The sequence below is a fragment of the Bufo bufo genome, chromosome 3, assembly GCF_905171765.1.
Source record: "Bufo bufo chromosome 3, aBufBuf1.1, whole genome shotgun sequence".
NCBI classification, from domain to species: Eukaryota; Metazoa; Chordata; class Amphibia; order Anura; family Bufonidae; genus Bufo; species Bufo bufo.
This window is the reverse complement of record NC_053391.1, coordinates 289,429,755-289,453,277: the sequence shown is the minus strand read 5'-3', so window position 1 is coordinate 289,453,277 and position 23,523 is coordinate 289,429,755. Positions and strand designations below refer to the sequence as shown.

At 43.7% G+C, this 23,523-nt stretch overlaps 1 protein-coding gene across 1 annotated transcript in view; it reads left to right on the top strand.

Moving 5' to 3' along the window:
- ITPR3 (inositol 1,4,5-trisphosphate receptor type 3) overlaps positions 1 to 23,523 on the top strand; it is a 605,308-nt gene that overhangs the window by 363,419 nt on the left and 218,366 nt on the right. Inside the window, 3 exon segments of the mRNA XM_040424182.1 lie at positions 8,940 to 9,030; positions 9,298 to 9,467; positions 21,873 to 22,044. Coding sequence (XP_040280116.1) covers positions 8,940 to 9,030; positions 9,298 to 9,467; positions 21,873 to 22,044 — 433 coding nt within the window.

Genomic DNA, 23,523 nt, shown 5'->3' with positions numbered 1-23,523 from the left:
GACCCTGCCATTTTTCCAAAAACTTACTTTCTACAGTGGGAACTAGAATCAGGACCCTGTCCCCGGGATTAAAGTCCCTTACCTTGGCAGACCTGTTATAAATTCTTCTTTGAGCCTCCTGGGCTCTTTGCAGATATTCTTTAACAATGGGCATTACTGTCGCTATCCTGTCTTGCATGTCAGCATTGTTCAATGATGCTCTTATAGGGAGTAGCCTCAGTCTCCCAGTTTTCTTTAGCTACATCGAGTAAACCCCTCGGGTGACGGCCATATAGCAACTCAAATGGTGAGAACCCTGTAGAAGCCTGAGGCACCTCCCTAAAAGAGAACATAAGGTATGGCAGGAGTCAGTCCCAGTCCTTTTCTACTACTTTTTTTTTCAGCGTCTTGTTAAACCTCTCGACCAACCCATCTGTCTGTGGGTGGTACACCGAGGTACGTATCTGGGTGATTTTGAACAACTTACACAACTCTTTCATGACCTTCGACATAAAGGGGGTACCCTGGTCCGTGAGAATTTCTTTAGGGATCCCCGTGCGGGAGAACATGAAAAATAATTCCCGGGCAATATTTTTGGATGCCATGTTTCGCAAGGGTACCACTTCTGGGTATCATGTGGCATAGTCCAACACAATCAAGATATACTGGTGCCCCCTAGCTGACTTAACAATGGGACCCACCAAGTCCATGGCAATTCTTTCAAAAGGTACCTCAATGATGGGAAGAGGCACCAAGGGACTCCGGAAATGTGAGGTCGGGGCACTTATCTGGCAGGTTGGGCAGGACTCGCAGTATATTTCCACTTCCTTGTATACTCCAGGCCAGAAAAATCTTTTTGTACCCTCTCCTGTGTTTTGCTAACACCCAAATGACCCCCAAGTACGTGGTTATGTGCAAGATCTAGTACCATACGTCTATAGGGTTTTGGCTCCAGAAGCTGCTCCACATTTTCATTGTTGCATTTATTAACTCGATGCAGCAGGTTTCCATTCATGGCAAAATGCGGAAATTTTTGGTCAGCTTCTGGTACCTGTGGTACACCATCTATCACGGTAACATTTTCGTGAGCACTCATGAGAGTGGGGTCTCTCAATTGCTCTGTACCAAAGTTACCCCGAGACACCCCTAAGTCCAACACATTTTCCCCAGTTGGGGAACCTTCATCTTCACCAGCTAACACCTGCAATGGAAAAGTGTCATTATCAGGTATGTCACATAACCCCATACTTTCATCAGACATTTCAGTTACCATGACATCTTCATTTTGCACCTTATCGGCACCATTGTTTTCAATGGTCTTTTCCTGTAAACCATTGGATTCAATGGGCCCCTTATAGCAATGATTATTTAAAGGAGATGGCACAGATTCTGCAGGAATGTTTCTCTTCTCCCACAACTTCCAAAACAAGAGGAAGTCCCGGCCCAATATCATATCATGCATAAGTCTTTTTACGACCCCGACTTCATAGGATACAGTCCCAGCCGGAGTCTCCAGCTTAACGCAAGCCACCGGGTATGATTTTGCATCCCCATGGATGCACAGCACACTTACTCTTTTGTCCGGCACATAATTACCAGCCACGAAGCTGGCATGCACTAAGGTGACCAGACTACCGGAGTCCAACAGAGCCCTGACAGAGCAGTCATTTATCACCAGGGTACACATCTGCGGCTCAGTCTCTAGTCCTGGGGAGGCCGCACACGCTGGCACAGCATACAGCGACTGTCTCCGGCTCCCGACACACTCCATGGGCTCTTAGGTCAGAGGGCAATAGGCAGCAATGTGTCCCCACTCACGGCACCTCCAGCACTGGGTCGCCCCAGGTCTTCTAGGTGAGAAAACCTCTCCGGGTCCCAACTTCCCGGGAGACTCAGTCTTATGCCCACGCCTAACCTCTAGAGCCTTATTCCCTCTTGCACCCTTCCACACACCCCCAATAACCGGAACTCTCTTACCCACAGATGACACAGGTCGGGCACTCCGGGGAGGTGTTGGTGTGGTAGGGACATCACGGAGGTAGTCCTCGGTCGACAGGAACCTTTCCATCAGGTTTACGAGCTGATCCGCAGTTTTGGGGTCTCCATGTCCGACCCACCGTTGCAGCTCCGCTGGGAGGGCTCTAAAGTAGTGATCCACCATTACTTTCTCCACAATCTGGTCTGGTGTAGAAGTCTCAGGTTTCAGCCACTTCCGTACAAGATGGAGGAGGTCAAACATCTGAGATCGGGCAGGCTTGTCCATGGTGTAGCTCCACGTGTGGACCCTCCGGGCACGAACCGCTGGTGTAACGCCCAAACGAGCCAGGATCTCCATTTTTAATTTGACATAGTCCCGGACATCCTGCTCCCTGAGGTCATAGTAGGCCTTTTGTGGTTCGCCGGACAAAAAGGGCGCAAGGACCTCTGCCCACTCTGCTATTGGCAGCTTCTCTCTTTCCGCCACCCTCTCAAATACGGTCAGGTAGGCCTCGATATCATCATCAAGTGTCAGTTTTTGCAAGGCCTGCTGCACAACCCTCCTCACATTGAAAGTCTCTGGGGGGCTTACCTCCACTTGTGGGGCTGGAGTTACAGCAGTCTCTCTTATTGCAGCAATCTGCTCCATCAACAAACGATTAGTTTCCTGCTGCTGTGCCATGGCCTGTTGTTGTTGCGCATTAGCCTGTTGTTGGATACGTAAGGCTTCTTCGTGTCTCTTTTTATCCTCAGCATGTCTTTTCCTTTCCTCCAGATTGGCCTGTAACAACATCTTCATCATTTCCTCCATGGTATTTGGTGAACTTGGTAAAGCTGCAGCAGCTTTCACCCAGGACAGGAAATAATTTACTGTCACGCCGTTGCCCTTAGCAACCGACTGTTGGCTTTTTTTAGCAGGTACGCCTGCCCGCATCCGACACCAATTGTAAGGGGTTACACTCTCAGGCTGGGCGGCGATGACAGATTCTCTTGCAGACCACAGGGTTAAAGTCCAAATGCTGCTTTATTTATCACACTCCGGCAATACAGGCAACCCCAGTTATAGTTCACTGGGTAAGGTGAAGGTCCAGCACTACAAAACATAAACCAAACTGAAATAAACACCTGCCCGTCTGGGCCCTGGCTAAGGCCTCTTTCACACTTGCGTTGTCCGGATCCGTTGTGTACTCCATTTGCCGGAAGTGCCCGCCGGATCCGTAACACCGCAAGTGAACTGAAAGCATTTGAAGACGTATCCGTCTTCAAAATGCGTTCAGTGTTACTATGGCACACAGGACGCTATTAAAGTCCTGGTTGCCATAGTAGTAGTGGGGAGCGGGGGAGCAGTATACTTACCGTCCGTGCGGGTCCTTTGGCGCTCCAGAATGACGACAGGGCGCCCCATGCACATGGATGACGTGATCCATGCGATCACGTCATCCATGTGCGTGGGGCGCCCTGACGTCACTCTGAAGCGCCCCGGGAGCCGCACGGACGGTAAGTATACTGCTCCCCACTACACTTTACCATGGCAAACAGGACTTTAGCGTCCTGGCAGCCATGGTAACCATTCAGAAAAAGCTAAACGTCGATAACGTTTAGCTTAAGGCCGGATCCGGATTAATGCCTTTCAATGGGCATTAATTCCAGATCCGGCCTTGCGGCAAATGTTCAGGATTTTTGACCGGAGCAAAAAGCGCAGCATGCTGCGGTATTTTCTCCGGCCAAAAAAACGTTCCGTTCCGGAACTGAAGACATCCTGATGCATCCTGAACGGATTTCTCTCCATTCAGAATGCATGGGGATAATTCTGATCAGGATTCTTCCGGCATAGAGCCCCGACGACGGAACTCTATGCCGGAACAGAACAACGCAAGTGTGAAAGAACCCTAATACAGTAAAGATCCTAGCTCACCTATTGAACACAGGTCACACAGAGAACTCGGCTTCTCTAGCCAGCAACACAGCCATCTTCCCAGGCTTTCTCCAGGCATTCCTCTCCCCAGACTGACTGCATGGACTGTGCTTTATTTCCCCTTGATGATCCCAGCTGGCTTCAGCTGGGATCCCTCAGGCTAGGGGAAAACCTGTCCTGGATTTTATTTACCTCACCCAGTTGAGGAAGCTGGGTGGGATATACACCCCTTCCAGGACTTTACCATACACCTTTCTGTTCACCTTACCACACCAGGTTATGTAATATTTCTGGCCCTGAAAGACAAGCCATGATTAGTATGGATAAAGGACATATCAAACCCTCTACTTCACCCGTGGCTGCAGGGTTCTTCTTTGTGAAGAAGAAAGATGGGGGGGCCTGCGTCCTTGCCTAGATTTCCGTGATCTAAATCAGATAACTTTTCGAGACCCCTATCCTCTCCCTCTCATTCCCGACCTGTTTAATCAGATTGCTGGTACGAAATGGTTTTCCAAGGTGGATTTGAGGTGAGCGTACAATCTGATTCGCATTAAAGAGGGGGATGAGTGGAAGACTGCGTTTAACACTCCTGAGGGGCATGCCTTTTGGCCTGACCAATGCTCCTGGTGTCTTTTTTCACTTTGTTAATGATATTTTTTGTCATCTTATCGACAGATCTGTTGTAATATATATTGACGATATTTTGATCTATTCACCCGATCTGGAGATACGCAAAGTACATGTTAGGTATGTGTTCCAGATTTTGTGGACGAATAAGTTATATGTTAAATTGGAGAAATGTGTATTTGCCGTATAGGAGGTACAATTCCTGCTATCGGCTTTGGGATTCCGTATGGATCCTTAGAAGGTCCGTGCCATTCTTGAATGGGATCTTCTGGAGAACCTGAAAGCACTGCAGCGTTTTTTGGGTTTTGCCAATTTCTATCAAAAATGTATTCAGAACTATTCATCGAGGTTCACCTCGGCACCCATACTGGTCCAGCCGGATGTTTCTCAACCTTTTATTGCGCAAGTTGATGCGTCAGAGGTGGGGGCTGTACTGTTTCAGGTTCCATCTCCTAGTAAATGGCGTCCTTGTGCTTTCTTTTCTAAGAAATTGTCGGCAGCTGAAAAAAATTATAATATAGGCAACAGGGAACTTTTAGCTATTAAATTAGCATTTGAGGAATGGCGTCACTTTTTGGAGGGGGCAGCTCATCCCGTCATGGTGATTACAGATCATAAAAACCGGTTATACCTTGAGTATGCTAAACCTCTTACCCCTAGACAAGCCAGGTGGTCTTTGTTTTTTGCCAGGTTTAATTTCGTTATCACCTATCGTCCGGGGGGTTAAAAATTCCAAAGCTGATGCATTATCCCGAAGTTTTCCTGGAGGGCGTGATGTTGTTGATCCGGTCCCTATTTTACAAAAGGGGTGGTTGTCTCTGCGTTACACTCAGACCTGGAGGGTAGGGTGTCTCCGGTCGCCTACCCCCCAGGAAAGTTTGGTGCCTTTGAACTTGCGCCTTGAAATATTAAGAGAACATCATAACTCTGTACTCGCAGTACACCTGGGCAGTAGGGAAACCCCGGCGCTATTGTCTCATCGTTTTTGATGGCCGAGGTTGCATCAGGATGTAGTTGATTTTGTGTCCACCTGTACAACCTGTGCACGCGCTAAAGTCTCTCTCATACTCGTCCGGCAGGGGTCCCTGTTACCACTGGTCATTCCCAACAGTCCATGGACACACCTGTCGATGGACTTAATCATGGAACTACCTGTATCTGTGGGTAAAACTGTTATCCTGGTAGTTGTAGACAGGTTCAGTAAAATGGTGCATTTCTTTGCTTTACACGCCTTGCCAAATGCTAAGACCCTGGCTCAGGTTTTTATCAGTGAAATTGTGAAGCTTCTCGGGGTCCCTTCCGATGTTTCGGATCGGGGAACCCAGTTTATTTCTAAATTCTGGAGACCTTTTTGTTCTCGTCTGGGGGTACATTTGTCTTTTTCCTCAGCCTTCCATCCGCAGTCGAATGGCCAGACTGAACGCACCAACCAAATCCTAGAGACTTACCTTAGGTGTTTTGTGTGTGAAAATCAGGAGGAATGTTCATCTTGCTTACCTTTAGCAGAGTTTGCTATAAACAATCACCGTCAAGAATCAACTGGTAAGTCACCATTTTTTGGTGCATATGATTTTCATTCTCAGTTTTGTACTTTCAGTGAGGGGGAGCAGTCTGGGATTCCGGAAGAACGGTTTACGTCGTCACTCTCCTCTGTATGGCAGAAGATTCAAAGCAATTTGAAAAATATGGCAGACAGATATAAACGTATGGCTGATATCTGGTGCATTAGAAGGGGTATGGTTCGGAAGAAATAATGTGGGTGCAAGCATTAGAAGTAAACACCAGCAGATTAATTCGTTCTTTCCACATTTCTCATCCGGAAAGACCTGGTCCTGAGTGTCCGGTGGCCCCTCGTAGAAAGGGGGGGTACTGTCACGACCTATCGCTGACCCTGTTGTTCCTGGGGTCAGAAGGTTGCAGTGGGTGGCTACTCACTCTGTTTTAAGAGATCACTCCATGACCTAGTGGTGGAAATGGATTCCGGTCCAGGTTTTCCTGCTTAGGTTGTCAATCCTTTTTGTCCCTGTTAGTAATCTGTAGCTTTTCCTTTCAGCTGTTCTCTGTCAGCCACTCCCAGCTACTATATATTCTCCCTTACTGCTTCCCTTGTTGCCAGATATAGACCTTCCTTCCAGGTTATCTATTCTGACCTCAGGTGGTGTAGCTGTGGAACCTGCTGGAGCTTTTGGAACCAGTTCGGTTGGCTCTCCGATTCTCTCCAGCTTGTTTCCTACTATTTGTTGTCTCCCTTCAGGGTTATATGTTGTGTTAATATTGTTTGTCCTTTCCCTGTTGTTACCCTAGGTGTCAGTGGTGAGGACTAGTGCTCCTACCGCCCTAATCACTACCTAGGGCTTATTTCCAGAGTAAGCCAGGGATGAGGCATGTGATCTGAGTATAGGTGAGCAACCTGTCCAGAGACATCAGGGTAGCCAGGTGCCAGTGTTAGGTGAGTTAGGGGTCACCACTCCTCCCTCTCCCTTGTGTTAAAGCACCCGGTCTCCCTTGCCTCTGTGCTGCTCGTCTGGTACATGCCATACCAGACGTGATAGATACTGGAGTGAGGTGTTGGCTCAGTGTACATGAAATTCTGGTGGGGGGGTTGATCCACCAGTATTTTAGGTTGAATCTATTGGTATCTAGATGATCAAATACGTCCCTGGTCTAGTGGTCTCTCTGTGGTCTGGCTGCAGGCTACCTATTGGATTCTTTCGAAGTGGCAGAGGAGTACTCGATTTTGTGAATACACGCTTTAAGGAACAGTCATACATAGGTGTGGAGAGTGACCTCTTCCACTCCTGAGATCTCCCCTTATTCCTTTCTTACACCCCTAAACAGGCGAAGGAGAGAGGGGGAGAATGTACGTTCAGATCACACATACACACTCCTATCACTACCTAGGTGTTAAGAGAGACCTCTTCCACTGCCGGGGTCTCCCCTTTTTTCTTACACGCCTAAGCGGGAAAAGAGAAGGGGAAGAAGGCATACTGCCCAGGGAAGACCCCAGCAGTGGAAGAGGTCTCTCTCCACACCTAGTTTCTGATAGGAGTGTGTATGTCTGATCTGAACGTACCTTCTCAGGAGTGGAAGAGGTCACTCTCCACACCTATCAGTGACAGCTCATTAATGCGAGTATTTACTTCTCTGCCTCTTTGGAAGAATCCAATAAGTAGCCTGCAGCCAGACCACACAGAGACCACTAGACCTGGGACGTATTGGGTAATCTAGATACCTATAGATTCACCCTAAAATACTGGTGGATCAACCCCTCACCAGAATTTCATGTGCACTTTGAGCCAGCACCTCACTTTAATATCCTATCAGATGAAAGACATGATCTGTCCACCATAACATAATAGCATGACAGCGGTACCCAGATAGTTTTAATGGATCACACTTGTATTTCCTTTTAGCATAAATAGTAAAAGTTATGTTTATCTTAATGAGGGTGACACTGTACAGGGACTATTTTTTGGGTTATCAATCCTCTCAGTTTTTTATTCAAAATCCCCATGGGCTTCACTCTCTAGGAACCTCTTTTTGTCAGTTCTTTTTGTAAATCCACCATTAGGCTCCATTCACATCTGTGCTATTGATTTCAGCTGTGCTTCTCTATCATAGGATCAGAACAATGAAAATTGTGGAAGTGCCAGACTAGACACATTAGACACCAGCAAAATTGTGCAACATGCTGTTAGTTTGCCATTTTTGACTGCATCTTATTTATTTATTTTACTCACTTAGATAGCGCTGACATATTCTGCAGTGCATTACAGGCATTATCATTGCTTCCTGTCTCCATTGGAGCTCACAATCTAGGTTCCCTATTAGTATATCTTTGGAGTGTGGGAGGAAACTGGAGGAAACCAATGCAAAAATGGGGAGAACATACAAACTCCATTCAGATGTTGTCCTCAATCAGGATTGAAACACAGTGCTGCAAGGAACCAGTGCTAACAAATTACCCACCACGATGCCCATCTGTCATGAAGGCCCCAACGCGGATGTGAGCACAGCCTTAAAGGGGTGTCCCATGTGGACATTTATGGCATATAGCAAGGATAGGTGCAGTTTTGGGACCAGCTTTGGAACTCTCTCTTTTCTCAAGAATGGGACCCAACCATGAATGAAAAAACATGCTGTCCAAGCATGGCATCTTCTCCATTCACTGTTATGGGTCTACTGAAGATAGCCAGAAGTCCCATAGCAGTGAATGGAGAAATCTAAGCATGTATGACGTGCTTATTGCATTTCTTTAATCATAGGGTGTTCAGCATCAATATGTACAGCATTTTGTTCTTTACCAGAATACAGATAAGTAGCATCTCCTCCAGCTCTGCATGTTCATTGTTATCATGCAGGTTCTTAATATCTTTATAAATTAATCTTCCAAGTTTTCCTCCTTCTCTTTATGACTAGATTCTCCCTTCTGCTCCCATAGGGAAATTTACTAAGGAAAACCCTTCTAAATAATTACCTGCAAAACAAGAAGTCAAATGCTAAAGGCGAGACAACTGACACCTTTGCCACTGGTAATAAACATTTCACCTTCCTGATAAATCAGCATTTTTCTTGGCACTCATAGTTTCAGTGCAGGAGCAACATTGCTGTTTGTACTGCTGCTTGCTATTATTTAAAATTTTATGACCATTGTCTATAGTTTTCTGTTAGTATTATAGTAACAGTATATTTTTCATGTTTTATTTTTTTCATTTCTTTTTTTCCCCTGACAGTCATAATTTTCCTCTTTTTACTTTATTTGCTGTATTGTTAAATTATATTGCCAATTTTTTTGATAGGTCTGGACCAGGACTGGTCTTTAATAGCACCAATTCAATGTAAGCTGGACCGAGAAGGAGCAACAAAACTTGTAGCTGACCTTATAATGAGTTCCAAAAATGATAAGATCTTTCAAGAAAGCATTTTATTGGCCAATAGATTATTGGACGGTGGTAACACAGAAATACAGGTATTGTAAAACAGTCAAAGCGATAGCCTCCCTACATTTAAAACATAGATAAAGGGATTTTGCAATCTAATAATGTTTTGATATATCACTGAATTATGTCATAACTTATGTATACTCTCTTTTTATTAGTATAGAAACAAGATTACATAACATTCCACCACATGAGTATATCAACAGCATAATGCCATACAATCAAAAGGGACCAATACAATGCAAATGAACATTGCCAGATGTGATATACCTGAATATACAGCCCGGTCCATAAATATTGGGACATCGACACAATTCTAACATTTTTGGCTCTATACACCACCACAATGGATTTGAAATGAAACGAACAAGATGTGCTTTAACTGCAGACTGTCAGCTTTAATTTGAGGGTATTTACATCCAAATCAGGTGAATGGTGTAGGAATTACAACAGTTTGCATATGTGCCTCCAACTTGTTAAGGGACCAAAAGTAATGGGACATAATAATCATAAATCAAACTTTCACTTTTTAATACTTGGTTGCAAATCCTTTCAGTCAATTACAGCCTAAAGTCTGGAACGCATAGACATCACCAGACGCTGAGTTTCATCCCTGGTGATGCTTTGCCGGGCCTCAACTGCAACTGCCTTCAGTTCCTGCTTGTTCTTGGGGCATTTTCCCTTCAGTTTTGCCTTCAGCAAGTGAAATGCATGCTCAATCGGATTCAGGTCAGGTGATTCACTTGGCCATTGTATAACATTCCACTTCTTTCCCTTAAAAAACTCTTTGGTTGCTTTCGCAGTATGCTTTGGGTCATTGTCCATCTGCACTGTGAAGCGCGTCCAATGAGTTCTGAAGCATTTGGCTGAATATGAGAAAATAATATTGCCCGAAACACTTCAGAATTCATCCTGCTGCTTTTGTCAGCAGTCACATCACATCAATCAATACAAGAGAACCAGTTCCATTGGCAGCCACATGCCCACACCATGGCACTACCACCACCATGCTTCACTGATTAGGTGGTATGCTTAGGATCATGAGCAGTTCCTTTCCTTCTCCATACTCTTCTCTTCCCATCACTCAGGTACAAGTTGATCTTGGTCTCATCTGTCCATAGGATGTTTTTCCAGAACTGTGAAGGCTTTTTTAGATGTCGTTTGGCAAACTCTAATCTGGCCTTCCTGTTTTTGAGGCTAACCAATGGTTTACATCTTGTGGTGAACCTTCTGTATTCACTCTGGTGAAGTACCTCGTGGAGAGTGTTCTTGATCTGGCCAACTGTTGTGAAGGGTGTTTTCTTCACCAGGGAAAGAATTCTTCGGTCATCCACCACAGTTGTTTTCCGTGGTCTTCTGGGTCTTTTGGTGTTGCTGAGCTCACCTGTGCGCTCCTTTTTTTAAAGAATGTTCCAAACAGTTGTTTTGGCCACACCTAATGTTTTTGCTATCTCTCTGATGGGTTTGTTTTGTTTTTTCAGCCTAATGATGGCTTGCTTCACTGATAGTGACAACTTTTGGGATCTCATCTTGAGAGTTGACAGCAACAGATTTGATGTGTAAATGGCCCACTTGAAATGAACTCTGGACCTTTTATCTGCTCATTGTAATTGGGATAATGAGGGGATAACACACACCTGGCCATGGAACAGCTGAGAAGCCAATTGTCCCATTACTTTTGGTCCCTTAACAAGTGGGAGGCACATATGCAAACTGTTGTAATTCTTACACCGTTCACCTGATTTGGATGTAAATACCCTCAAATTAAAGCTGACAGTCTGCAGTTAAAGCACATCTTGTTGATTTCATTTCAAATCCATTGTGGTGGTGTATAGAGCCAAAAATGTTAGAATTGTGTCGATGTCCCAATATTTATAGACCTGACTGTAGCAAATATGATATTCATGCATCTTTAGATAACATAACGTGATAATATAACACGCTACAAATTCTGGATTTAAGCCATATCTTGCCGAAGTTATCAACATATGCAATAAAGAAAAATAATTTAAAAAGGAGGATGGGGAGGGTAGTCTGGGGGCAAGAGGAGAGGGGAATGAGGATAGAAGTTGATGCCATCAGCTCCTAATAGTAGAGTCCCCACAGTTGCCATCCGTGATGTCTTTCAAAAACTGTGCCCGATGGGCTTGGACCTTAAAGGGGTTGTCCGGGTTCAGAGCTGAACCCGAACATACCTCCATTTTCACCCAGGCAGCCCCCTGACTTGAGCATCAGAGCAATTCATGCTCCAATGCTATCCTTTGCCCTGCGCTAAATCGCGCAGGGCAAAGGCATTTTCAAGAGTTGCGGTGACGTACCGGGCTCTCTATAGAGCTGCCAGGAAGCCCGGTGACGTCACCGACACTGATGGGTGGGCTTTAGCGCTGCCCTAGCCAGTAAAGTGGTCCGAACACACTGCCAGGTGGAACCTTCTGCCTAGTAGTGTGTTATTGTAAACAAAAGAGCCCGTACCCTGCGCGATCTAGCGCAGGGCAAGGGAGCGCATCGGAGCATGAGATGCTCCGATGCCAACATCAGGGGTGCTGCCTGGGTGAAAATAAGGGTATGTCCAGGTTCAGCTCTGAACCCGGACAACCCCTTTAAGTCAATCTCTTAAAATAGAGTCTCTACAAATGAGTGCCACTGTCTGCAGATGAGCAGTCGTGTGCATCTGCTACCAGTTCCTCCATTCTCATGATGCTGTGTAACTCCGAGAGCCAATGACTAATATAAGTGGTTACCACCGAGTATGGACCATGGTACCCCTGTTTACCCCACATAGCCAGGAGAGGTCCGTGGTAGTGGGAAACATGAGGTGAATGCAGACAGGATAATAATACCAGCTACAGACAATCTTATACTTATTTTCCTTGACTTGAGCTGCCATAGACATGACATACGTAAAGATGCAAATTTTCACAGTATCCATAGAAGCAAGAGTGATACCCAATTTCTCCTCCCATTTGTGAAAGAGTGGGGCTTGTTCCCTATTACTGCACATACTAAGCAACTAGTGCAGAAAGGAGAGCTATTGAGGTATAGCAGAGGGACAGAAAAGCAATTTCTCAAAGTTGGTTAGAGCAGGAGAGAAGCTTAATTGTCGATACTAGAGCCATGATAACTTCTTGCCATTGCTTTGGAATTGTAGAGTAGAGATCAACTTATTTCCATCCATAACCTGCCTGAGATAGGGAGCAGTCGCTGTGTCCCATATAAAAGAGTTGACAGAGAGACCAGGCTGAAAGATAGGATTCTGCAGCAATGGGAGCACAGGACCTGGCTACACAAAGGTTAGAGGTGACCCACTTATCCCAGACAGCTAAGGCTACTTTAACACTCGCGTTTGGTGCGGATCCGTCATGCATCTGCACAAACGCATCCGTTCAGATAGTACAACCCCATGTATCTGTTCAGAACGGATCCGTTTGTATTATCTTTAACATAGTCAAAACAGATCCGTCTTGAACACTATTGAAAGTCAATGGGGGACGTCCCTATTGACTTGCATTGTGTGTCAGAATGCATCCCTTTGGCTCAGTTTCATCAGGCGTTTTGGTGTCCGCCTCCAAAGCAGAATGGAGACTGAATGGAGGCAAACTGATGCATTCTCAGCGGATCCTTATCCATTCAGAATGCATTAAGGGCAAAACTGATCCGTTTTGGACCGCTTGTGAGATCCCTGAACGGATCTCACAAACGGAAACCAAAACGCTAGTGTGAAAATAGCCTAATACAAAAGGAACCAGAAATGGTAACCTCCTTGCAGATGGTCTGTCCCCTGGAGCCAACCAAGGAATCTGCCTTAGATCTACTGGTGTCAATGTCAACTGTAAAGACACCCACAGTTTCTTTGTACCATTATGTGCCCAATCTTTAATGCATGATAGCACTGCCATCTCATGGTGTAGCTTAAAATCAGGGAAACCAGCACTGTCATCTTTCTGCCTAGCCTAGGATTGCTTTTGCGCCAAACAAATGAGAAGAGATTTCTGTACAGCCTTAAAGTGTAACTGTTATATATTTTTTTTATTTGCTAGTTTATTAGAGCAAGGCATGTATACTTGAGTTAGTCTGTCAATGATTGTCAAAAGATCTGTAATTACCTTATAATAATAGCTTCCATTAATGTCCTATGTCCCTTTCCACTGCTCCCTTAAAAGACAGTTGCTATGGCTTGTCTGTCTCTGGCTAAGAAGACAGGAAGACGGAGGGGCGGTCCTTTACACTGCATGCCTGCATTAGGCTTCAGAGGGAGGAGGCGTGTCTCTTAGTAATCCAATCTAATTGGCTGGCAGGGAGCTGCTGGCTACAGCAAGTGTTTATGTAAAGTGAGGGAAAGCAGTTTTGGCCTCGGAGAACTGGCAGAGGAGCCTTCTTGAGAAGGTCCTCATATTGTAAATGTTTAAACAGCCGTAACTAAGGGAAAGACTCAAGGAAAACTGTGGTATGTGAAGAAATTAAAGATTGCTTTATGCATAATGCAGCTGCAGCAGTAACATATGCTAAATTTTATTTTTTTAAATGAAAACGTGACAGTTACACTTTAAAGAAGGTAACAGGAATATATAGTGGTAATGTTTGAAACTGATATTGGAACCTATGTAAGATTTCCATTTTTCCTACGCTCAGCATAACGAAGCAGGATTTAAATTATACCACTTCAGGTCAGTTTCTTCTGTAAAGGTAAGTATTGAGAGTAAACAAACAATGAGATTGAAATGGAATCACTGCGTAAGTGATACACCGACCTTGTCACCAGAAGGAAAAATTGCTCTGAGGGGATTGGACCATTTGCTCTGCAAGGGAAACATTTATGGGGTCATTTATAAAACTGGTGTAAAGTAGAACTGACTTAGTTGCCCATAGCAACCAATCAGATTCTACCTTTCATTTTCCAAAGGGGCTGTCAAAAATGATAGGTGGAATCTGATTGGTTTCTATGGGCAACTAAGCCAGTTCTACTTTACACCTGATTTTAACAAATTAACCTTAAAGGATAACTGTCATGTTTTCATCATAAAATCTATTTTAGCATATGCAGCATTATGCATAAAGCAATCTTTAGTTTCTTCACATACCACCGTTTTCCTTGGGTTTTCCCCTTAGTTACGGCTGTCTTGAATCCTACAATATGAGGATCTTCTCAAGATGGCTCCTCTACCAGCTCTCTGAGGCCAAAACTGCCTTCCCTTCCCATACACACTTGCTGTAGCCAGCAGCTTCTTGCCAGCCAATCAGATTATATTACTGAAAGACACGGCTCCTCACTCTGAAGCCTAATGCAGGCAGGCAGTGTGAAGGACCGCCCCTCTGTCTTTTGTTTACATTAAGTTGGGAGACAGATGAGCCCTAGCAACGGTCTTTTAAGGGAGCAGTGGAAAGGGACAGAGGGCATTATATTATTATACACTGCGTGCAGAATTATTAGGCAAATGAGTATTTTGACCACATCATCCTCTTTATGCATGTTGTCTTACTCCAAGCTGTATAGGCTCGAAAGCCTACTACCAATTAAGCATATTAGGTGATGTGCATCTCTGTAATGAGAAGGGGTGTGGTCTAATGACATCAACACCCTATATTAGGTTTGCATAATTATTAGGCAACTTCCTTTCCTTTGGCAAAATGGGTCAAAAGAAGGACTTGACAGGCTCAGAAAAGTCAAAAATAGTGAGATATCTTGCAGAGGGATGCAGCACTCTTAAAATTGCAAAGCTTCTGAAACGTGATCATCGAACAATCAAGCGTTTCATTCAAAATAGTCAACAGGGTCGCAAGAAGCGTGTGGAAAAACCAAGGGGCAAAATAACTGCCCATGAACTGAGAAAACTCAAGCGTGCAGCTGCCAAGATGCCTCTTGCCACCAGTTTGGCCATATTTCAGAGCTGCAACATCACTGGAGTGCCCAAAAGCACAAGGTGTGCAATACTCAGAGACATGGCCAAGGTAAGAAAGGCTGAAAGACGACCACCACTGAACAAGACACACAAGCTGAAATGTCAAGACTGGGCCAAGAAATATCTCAAGACTGATTTTTCTAAGGTTTTATGGACTGATGAAATGAGAGTGAGTCTTGATGGCCCAGATGGATGGGCCCGTGGCTGGATTGGTAAAGGGCAGAGAGCTCCAGTCCGACTCAGACGCCAGCAAGGTGGAGGTGGAGTACTGGTTTGGGCTGGTATCATCAAAGATGAGCTTGTGGGGCCTTTTCGGGTTGAGGATGGAGTCAAGCTCAACTCCCAGTCCTACTGCCAGTTTCTGGAAGACACCTTCTTCAAGCAGTGGTACAGGAAGAAGTCTGCATCCTTCAAGAAAAACATGATTTTCATGCAGGACAATGCTCCATCACACGCATCCAAGTACTCCACAGCGTGGCTGGCAAGAAAGGGTATAAAAGAAGAAAATCTAATGACATGGCCTCCTTGTTCACCTGATCTGAACACCATTGAGAAACTGTGGTCCATCATCAAATGTGAGATTTACAAGGAGGGAAAACAGTACACCTCTCTGAACAGTGTCTGGGAGGCTGTGGTTGCTGCTGCACGCAATGTTGATGGTGAACAGATCAAAACACTGACAGAATCCATGGATGGCAGGCTTTTGAGTGTCCTTGCAAAGAAAGGTGGCTATATTGGTCACTGATTTGTTTTTGTTTTGTTTTTGAATGTCAGAAATGTATATTTGTGAATGTTGAGATGTTATATTGGTTTCACTGGTAAAAATAAATAATTGAAATGGGTATATATTTGTTTTTTGTTAAGTTGCCTAATAATTATGCTCAGTAATAGTCACCTGCACACACAGATATCCCCCTAAAATAGCTAAAACTAAAAACAAACTAAAATCTACTTCCAAAAATATTCAGCTTTGATATTAATGAGTTTTTTGGGTTCATTGAGAACATGGTTGTTGTTCAATAATAAAATTAATCCTCAAAAATACAACTTGCCTAATAATTCTGCACTCCCTGTACGGTAATTACAGATCTTTTAGCAATCATTGACAGACTAACTAACTCAGGTATACATGCATAGCGCTAATAAACTAGCAAATAAAAATGACAGTAATCCTTTAAAGGTACTCAAACTGCCAAGCTAGTCCACTTCTCAGAGAATGCATGGAATCAAAATGTGTGGGGAGGGTATAACACCAGCGCTCTGTCTATGACACTGGGGCCCAAGCCAATCTGATTCATGGAGGCCAGTAAGAACTGTTTTCACTTTATTTATTTAAAAAAAATATAAAGCTATAAAAATATGATCTCTATCTAAAATATTAGGAATAATCCTTCCCTAATTAGCCAGGAATTTAGAATACAATTTAACCATGTAGTTGATTAGGTAAATACTGTAGGGTGATAATTAGAGCAAATTGATGGATTTTTTTTCTTACAAATTGATGGATCCTGGTTGGGTGTGGACAAAACCTCCACGCGGGCCTACAAGGCCTGTCTAGGGAGTGGGAATGTTGAAGAGATTCTATTGAATATCTTAGTCAAAAGAGTTAAAGGGTTTCTATCACTTTGTTTCATTTATTTAGCTTTCAGACACTAGCGATCCGCTAGTGTCTGCTTTATCTAACCATCCTAATATAAGAGCTTATTGTCCTGCCGTTTAGCTAAAAAAATAACTTATATAGATATGCAAATGAGCCTCTAGGTGCTATGGGGGCGTGATTAGCACCTAGAGGCTCCGTCTACCTTAACAAACTGCCGCCACCCAGCGCGTCCCTCCAGCCCGCCCATCTCCTCCGGAATGCGATGCTCCTCGTATTCGGCGCATGCGCAGTGAATGTCTGATCGCTTCCCTGCTCAGACATCTCCACTGCGCCTGTTCCTCGGAGCACTATGACGTCATCGGCGCAGGCGCAGTGGAGATGTCTGAGCAGGGAAGCGATCAGACATTCACTACGCATGCGCCGAATACGAGGAGCATCGCATTCCGGAGGAGATGGGCGGGCTGGAGGGACGCGCTGGGCGGCGGCAGTTTGTTAAGGTAGACAGAGCCTCTAGGTGCTAATCACGCCCCCATAGCACCTAGAGGCTCATTTGCATATCTATATAAGTTATTTTTTTAGCTAAACGGCTGCCCAATAAACAGTTATATTAGGATGGTTAGATAAAGCAGACACTAGCGGATCGCTAGTGTCTGAAAGCTAAATAGGTGAAACAAAGTGATAGAAACCCTTTAACAAGGATGTATGCAACATTTTGTATAATAGAACCGTTAAATCATCCAGACCCAGACTTTCCCCCCCTTTAAGAGACAACTAACCCTAATTATTTCTCAGTAAACGGGGAGTGTAACTCTCTCACTAGATCATCTTGAAAAACAAGATTGGTGTCTTCTACATAATCTCGCATCAAGAGAAGATATCGGAAGATTAGCCTACTGACCTTCTATATTGTATAAGGATTCATAATACTAAATAATATTCGTAATATGTCTGGTGTTATCAATTTCAGTTCCTCCCAAATTTCTGATCAAGGCTGTGTGGCATACCAGCAGTCTGAGGTGAATGACTCTAGCAAGGGCCTTACCGCTTTTTATTTACGCGTTCATATTCTTATATTTCTCTTTATAAATCTGGGAAATCACATCTTTCAATTTTTCTCTGGTCAGTGTTTCCTTGTGAGTCCTATCTAGTTCTGTCAACTTAGTAAGGAGTTGTTGGAAAGTATCTGTATTTTTTTTTGAGTCTTGACCCTCTTGAATCAGTACCTCCCCAACTACACATTATAATGCGTCCCACTAAATGGGAAGAGGAGTACAGTGAGAGGCATGATCAGTAATAATGTTCAAGATTGCTCTCTCTGCTGCACTCCTACAGACTACACCCTGTAAGAGACTCATTGAGATGCCACTACTGCTCCCTGGACTCCAATTCTGGCAGACACAAGGTCATCAAGATTGAGGCATAGTCCAACCACACCTTGACTCCAATCTAAGCCATTGGGTTAAAGGTCAGGGTATATTGAGAAATGAAAAAAATATCAAATCTGCTGTGTGACACATGAGCTGGGGAATAATATGAATAATCTTTGTCTCTAGATCCACCAAACATCCACTAATTGGTGATCCCGTAAGGTGTCCTTAGCCAATCATTAGTAAGAGTGGGGGACCAAGGTCCTGCCGGAGGAGGAGTCCAGGGAGGGGGGTCTATGACAAAGTTGTAATCCCCTCCTAATATGAGACCCCTTCAATAAAAGAAACAGTCTGAAGCAATATGTCCTTAAGAGCTTTACCCTGATTGTAAAGATACACATCGCCAATTGTGTACACCTTCAGGTGGATCTGGAGCTTATAGTATCGAGAATGCTGAGTGTGTAACGGCAATGCCGCCATTGCTCCAAGAGGCTCATTTGCATATATAAAAACATCATTTTTCTCAGCAATATGGGCACATATGAACACTGGACCAACACAGTTGCCTTCGGATGCCAAGCGCACATGCAACAGATCAGTCAGTTTCATAGTTACAAATCTGCTTGACAGATGCCCTTTAAAATGTGTTTGCAGCAAAAAAAGGACATGAACCTTCTGCCTATGCATTGTATATATGATCTGAGGTTAATTGAAACCTCAGACATTTAATGAGGCTAGTTTAATACTGCTGTTCGACATTTCAACCTAAGGGCGGGTCAGAAAGGGTGTAACCTGAACAGAAAACAAAAGTCCACTTGCCAACATAACACTTAAAGACGTCTATCCTAAAGTGGTGTGGACCAACACAAACAATAATAGAGAGAACGATGCAGAATTATTGTAATACCTAAATAACTGCATTTCCTCCCTCTATGGACTAACAAGGTTGAGTATCAAAGACTGTAATGTGTAAAATGCGTAAGAACATAGAAACATAAGTGAAACGTTCTCCCACATGGGATTGAACTCCCATAGCCCCACTGTGGGCTCCCCTCTTCTCCCCCGGGCCTCTTGTTCAACTTGTGAATATATCAAATGCCTCTTACAGCAAGTTGGTACCAATGGAGGCCACTGCACATTAGTGCAGGAGCAAAAGCCTGAAGTAAGCGCAGAATAACTACAAAGCCGTAGTTTAACATGTCTCCTAACAAGACTGAGCTGCTCCAGCTTCACCAAACTCCTACTGCATATTTATGTTCTGTCATCAGCTCCAGAAGATTGTCCAGGTCTATACTCCATTCTCCCGGTTTTCCTGATCATCTCTCCCAGATTTATGGCATACTGACATGGGTGGGATGGGGGACCAATCAGGTAGAGCCAATGCAGGAAAATCTAGAGCTGACAGAAAATGATGTAGGTCTGCCAGGTTGCAGAGTTCCAGGTGCCCCCCATTCCTGTGTACCACCAACTGGAATGGAAATCACTAGGAGGTAAGGAATCTCATATTCACTCAAGAGATCCAGGAGGGGGCACAATGCTTTGTATAGTAGTTATGTAGAACATGACAAGTCCTGCAAAAAGATGATCTGGGCTCCACCATATTCATAGTGATCCACATTATGCTCTTCCAGCGCATAATTTTCTCTTTCACAGAGTAGTAATGCATTTGACCGATCACGTTATGAGGCCTACTCACATCTAGGTTAATGGAGCCCAGAGCTCTGTGTGCTCTGTTGATCTCTAGCACTTCCTGGGTTGCTTAGAATATCATTGAATATATTCTGGGGCATAGGTAGAAGGTCTATAGTGTTAACAGACTCATGTAGGCCCCTGATCCTAATATTGTTCCTCTGACTCCTGTTTTCTGCATCAACCCGATTACAGTTATGTGTTGTTCATGAGTGTCCCACTGGAGATCAATACTATCTACCTTGGAGAAGAGGTACTCTTCACACGTACAAACCTCATTAACTTTAACATCTAACGCCTGCGCCTCTGGGTTCAAAATGTCCCTTCGCATGCTCCCTCCAGTCCCAATGAGAGCCCTGCCCTGGTGAAGAATGCCCAGGCTCTGCAGCATGCTCAGCAATATAAATAGATGTCCCAGCACTTGCTGCAATACCCTAGTCGATAAGTCCATAAGGAGCTGACTCTGTCGGAGCTAAAGGCTGCTTCTGGCATTCACAATTATGAGGTGGCAAGGGGAGCTAAGGCTTCATTACGGCTGAACATATCCAGAACTGGGAATATGCAAGGACAGATGTTACTCTTGGCTCTCACCTCTCTACAATCTGTTGTGGTAGTTGGCCAGAGCAGAGGTACAGGTGTGATGGCATAGCCCTTGTAACGTAGCTTCTCTTATTGCTCTGCGAGGAGGCCATGCTGTGGAGATAAGTGTAGGCCGCCTCTCTCAGTAGTGGGGATTTTCTGGGTCCATGCTGAAATACCCCCTTGATTTCTCTTCACCATTGGGTGCAGTAAGGAAGGAAGGTATGCTCTGTGCTGTAGCACTTCTGTGTCAGGAGCTCCACTGTAGCGTGTGTTTACTCCACCATTGTTAGGTCATGCCACCGATATGTAATAACATTGACTGGTCGGAGTCCAAATCTGAGACCACTGAAAATAATGAGAATAAAGGGACTTGACTTATTTCCTGCACAGCAGTGCACCTTGACACCTATTGTATAGGGAGCAGCAGCTCAGGCCCATTCAACCAGTAATACTGCTCATTCATTCTGAGGATTGGTTGAGGGTACTGGCAGTTATAACCCCATTGATCAGTAAATGATAGGAATATGCTATCACTTTATTATAACAAAACCCCTTTGAAGAACTGAGTTTGTAATATTTGGAACTTTCAGGAAATTATTGTATACACAACTGAATACTACTCACCTATGTAAAATAAATATCTTTAAAAGATAAAATGTTCTTATAATATACATATACCAGTTGCTCAATATCATTGGGTTTTGTCAGCTATAGGCCTCAAGCACACAACCGTATCTGTTTTGAAGTCTGCAAAATGCAGGTGATGTCCTTGTATTATCTGTTTTTGGGGACCGATTGATTCACTGGGTCCATGGTCCATTTTGCGGTCAAGAAAAGGACATGTTTTTATCTTTTGCAGAACGGTGCTTCGTTCCTTTTGCAGACCCTAAGAAATGAATGGTTTCTTATGCAATCCGGAAAAAATGCTGATTGAACACAGATACAAAATTCGGTTGTATGCATGATGCTTTGGGATTAAGCCCGCAACATGCCTTACATATGGTACATCAAAATATGGACTAAAAATGTAAAGGCAGCCATATAAGGGACACTTTGGACCTGATCTGACAAGACTTTCCGTGTATCTGACACAGTTGAGAAACAGACATACGCAAAAAGGTTTCTCTATTTAAAAATGGTTTTCCCGTTGCAGTGTACCATATTTACAGTATGTAAGCATACAGAAAATCACACTAAAATGCAAAGCAAAATACTGTACCTTATACACAAAGACACAATGTTTGTCTGTAAACAAAAAAAATAAATGTTAATTAGATTTACATATCTGTTTGTTCCCAGAATTCATTTTACAATTTAATGAAGGGTGACATCAAGTCAGAAAAGTTTTTCAAGGTCCTGTTTGAAAGAATTAAAAGTGCTCAGCAGGAAATAAAATCCACAATGTCTGTGAACATGAATGATCTGGGGTCAAATGAAACCTATGAGGCGGGTGGAAATCTTACCACAAAAGGTAACATATTAATACATTTTAATAGCTAACGGAAAAGAAAAAAGTACAAGCTTTCAAGACTACACAGGTCTCTTCCTCAGGCATGTTATAACACAGTATCTGAAGTTTCACTTATACACAAAACCTTTTTATGAATCTTAAGATACTGTATTATACCATGTCTGATGGACCTGAGTAGCATTGAAAGCATGCCATTTTGTCATCATCTTTTCAGTTTGCCAGTTAGTTACTAAGGAATCATTTTTTTAAATATATTTTCTATTTATTGGCTAACACAGTACTAATATATTTTTACTTTTATAGTAGTATGTGTATAAGTTGTTAAAGGGGGTTTCTAGGACTTAGCTATTGCTGACCTATCCTCAGGATATGTTATTAATATCAGATCGGTGGGGGTCCAACACCCGTTATGCCCCTTGTTTCAGAGAGCAGCCAGTGCTGGAAACTATACAGTGGTTGGAAGCAGAATCCGAAGACCTCATCCACTGTGTGGTGGCTGTGCCAGGATACTGTATCTCAGCTCTCATCCACAGCTGCAGTAAGCCACTACCAGAAACTACAAAGCAGCCTGAAACAGCTGATCGGTGGGGTATCAGATATTGATGACCTATCATGAAGACAGGTCATTCATTTCATGACCTGATATTGATGACCTACCTATTATTATGAGGACAGGTCATCAATTTCTAATTCCTGAAAAACCCCTTCTTATGGGACCCTATAAGCATGAATTTGCTTTGGTGTTTTTGGCAGTAAAGAAAGCTTTAAAGTCCTATTGCGTTTTTGTATACAGCATGCATTGTTATGGAGTTTTTATACATCTTTTTGCAAAATGAATGCGTGGATGCTGTTTTTTGCAGGCATTTGTTTCCTATAAAGAAGGGTATTAAAAATGCCTGAAAAATGCAGAAAGCTTCAATATGCTCCTTTAAAAAAATCTTCAGAGAAACAAAAATTCCACCAATCCACCAGAACACTAATCTGCTCTGCATATCTCATCCATAGACTTTCAGCTATCATCTGGAGCAAAAACAACCCTAAAGGCACTAAAACCAGAAAAACTGTACAAAATACCTATATGTGTTTTCAGCATTAAGAAGTAAAATACATTTAAATAAAACAGAAATCCACACCTGTGCTGGAGGCTCTGTTTGGGACTTCCATCACAGAGTTTGCCAAAAATGAAAAAGTCCAGGGTCTGTTTGACTCTGTTCCTGTCAGTTCTGTTATTTTCGTTGTTCTGCTCCTATAACGCAGCAGAAAAAGGGAAATATTAGCGTAAATGTGAACATGCCCTAAAGCAGGGATGCTTGGCCCTCCAGCTGTTGCAAAACTACAACTCCCAGCATGCCCTTATAGCTGTAGACTGTCTCTAGGCATGCTGGGAGTTGTAATTTTGCAACAGCTGGAGGGCCGCAGGTTGGGCTTTCCTGCAAACAAAAATAATGTTTTGCTTTAAACTTTTAATGTATACCAGTC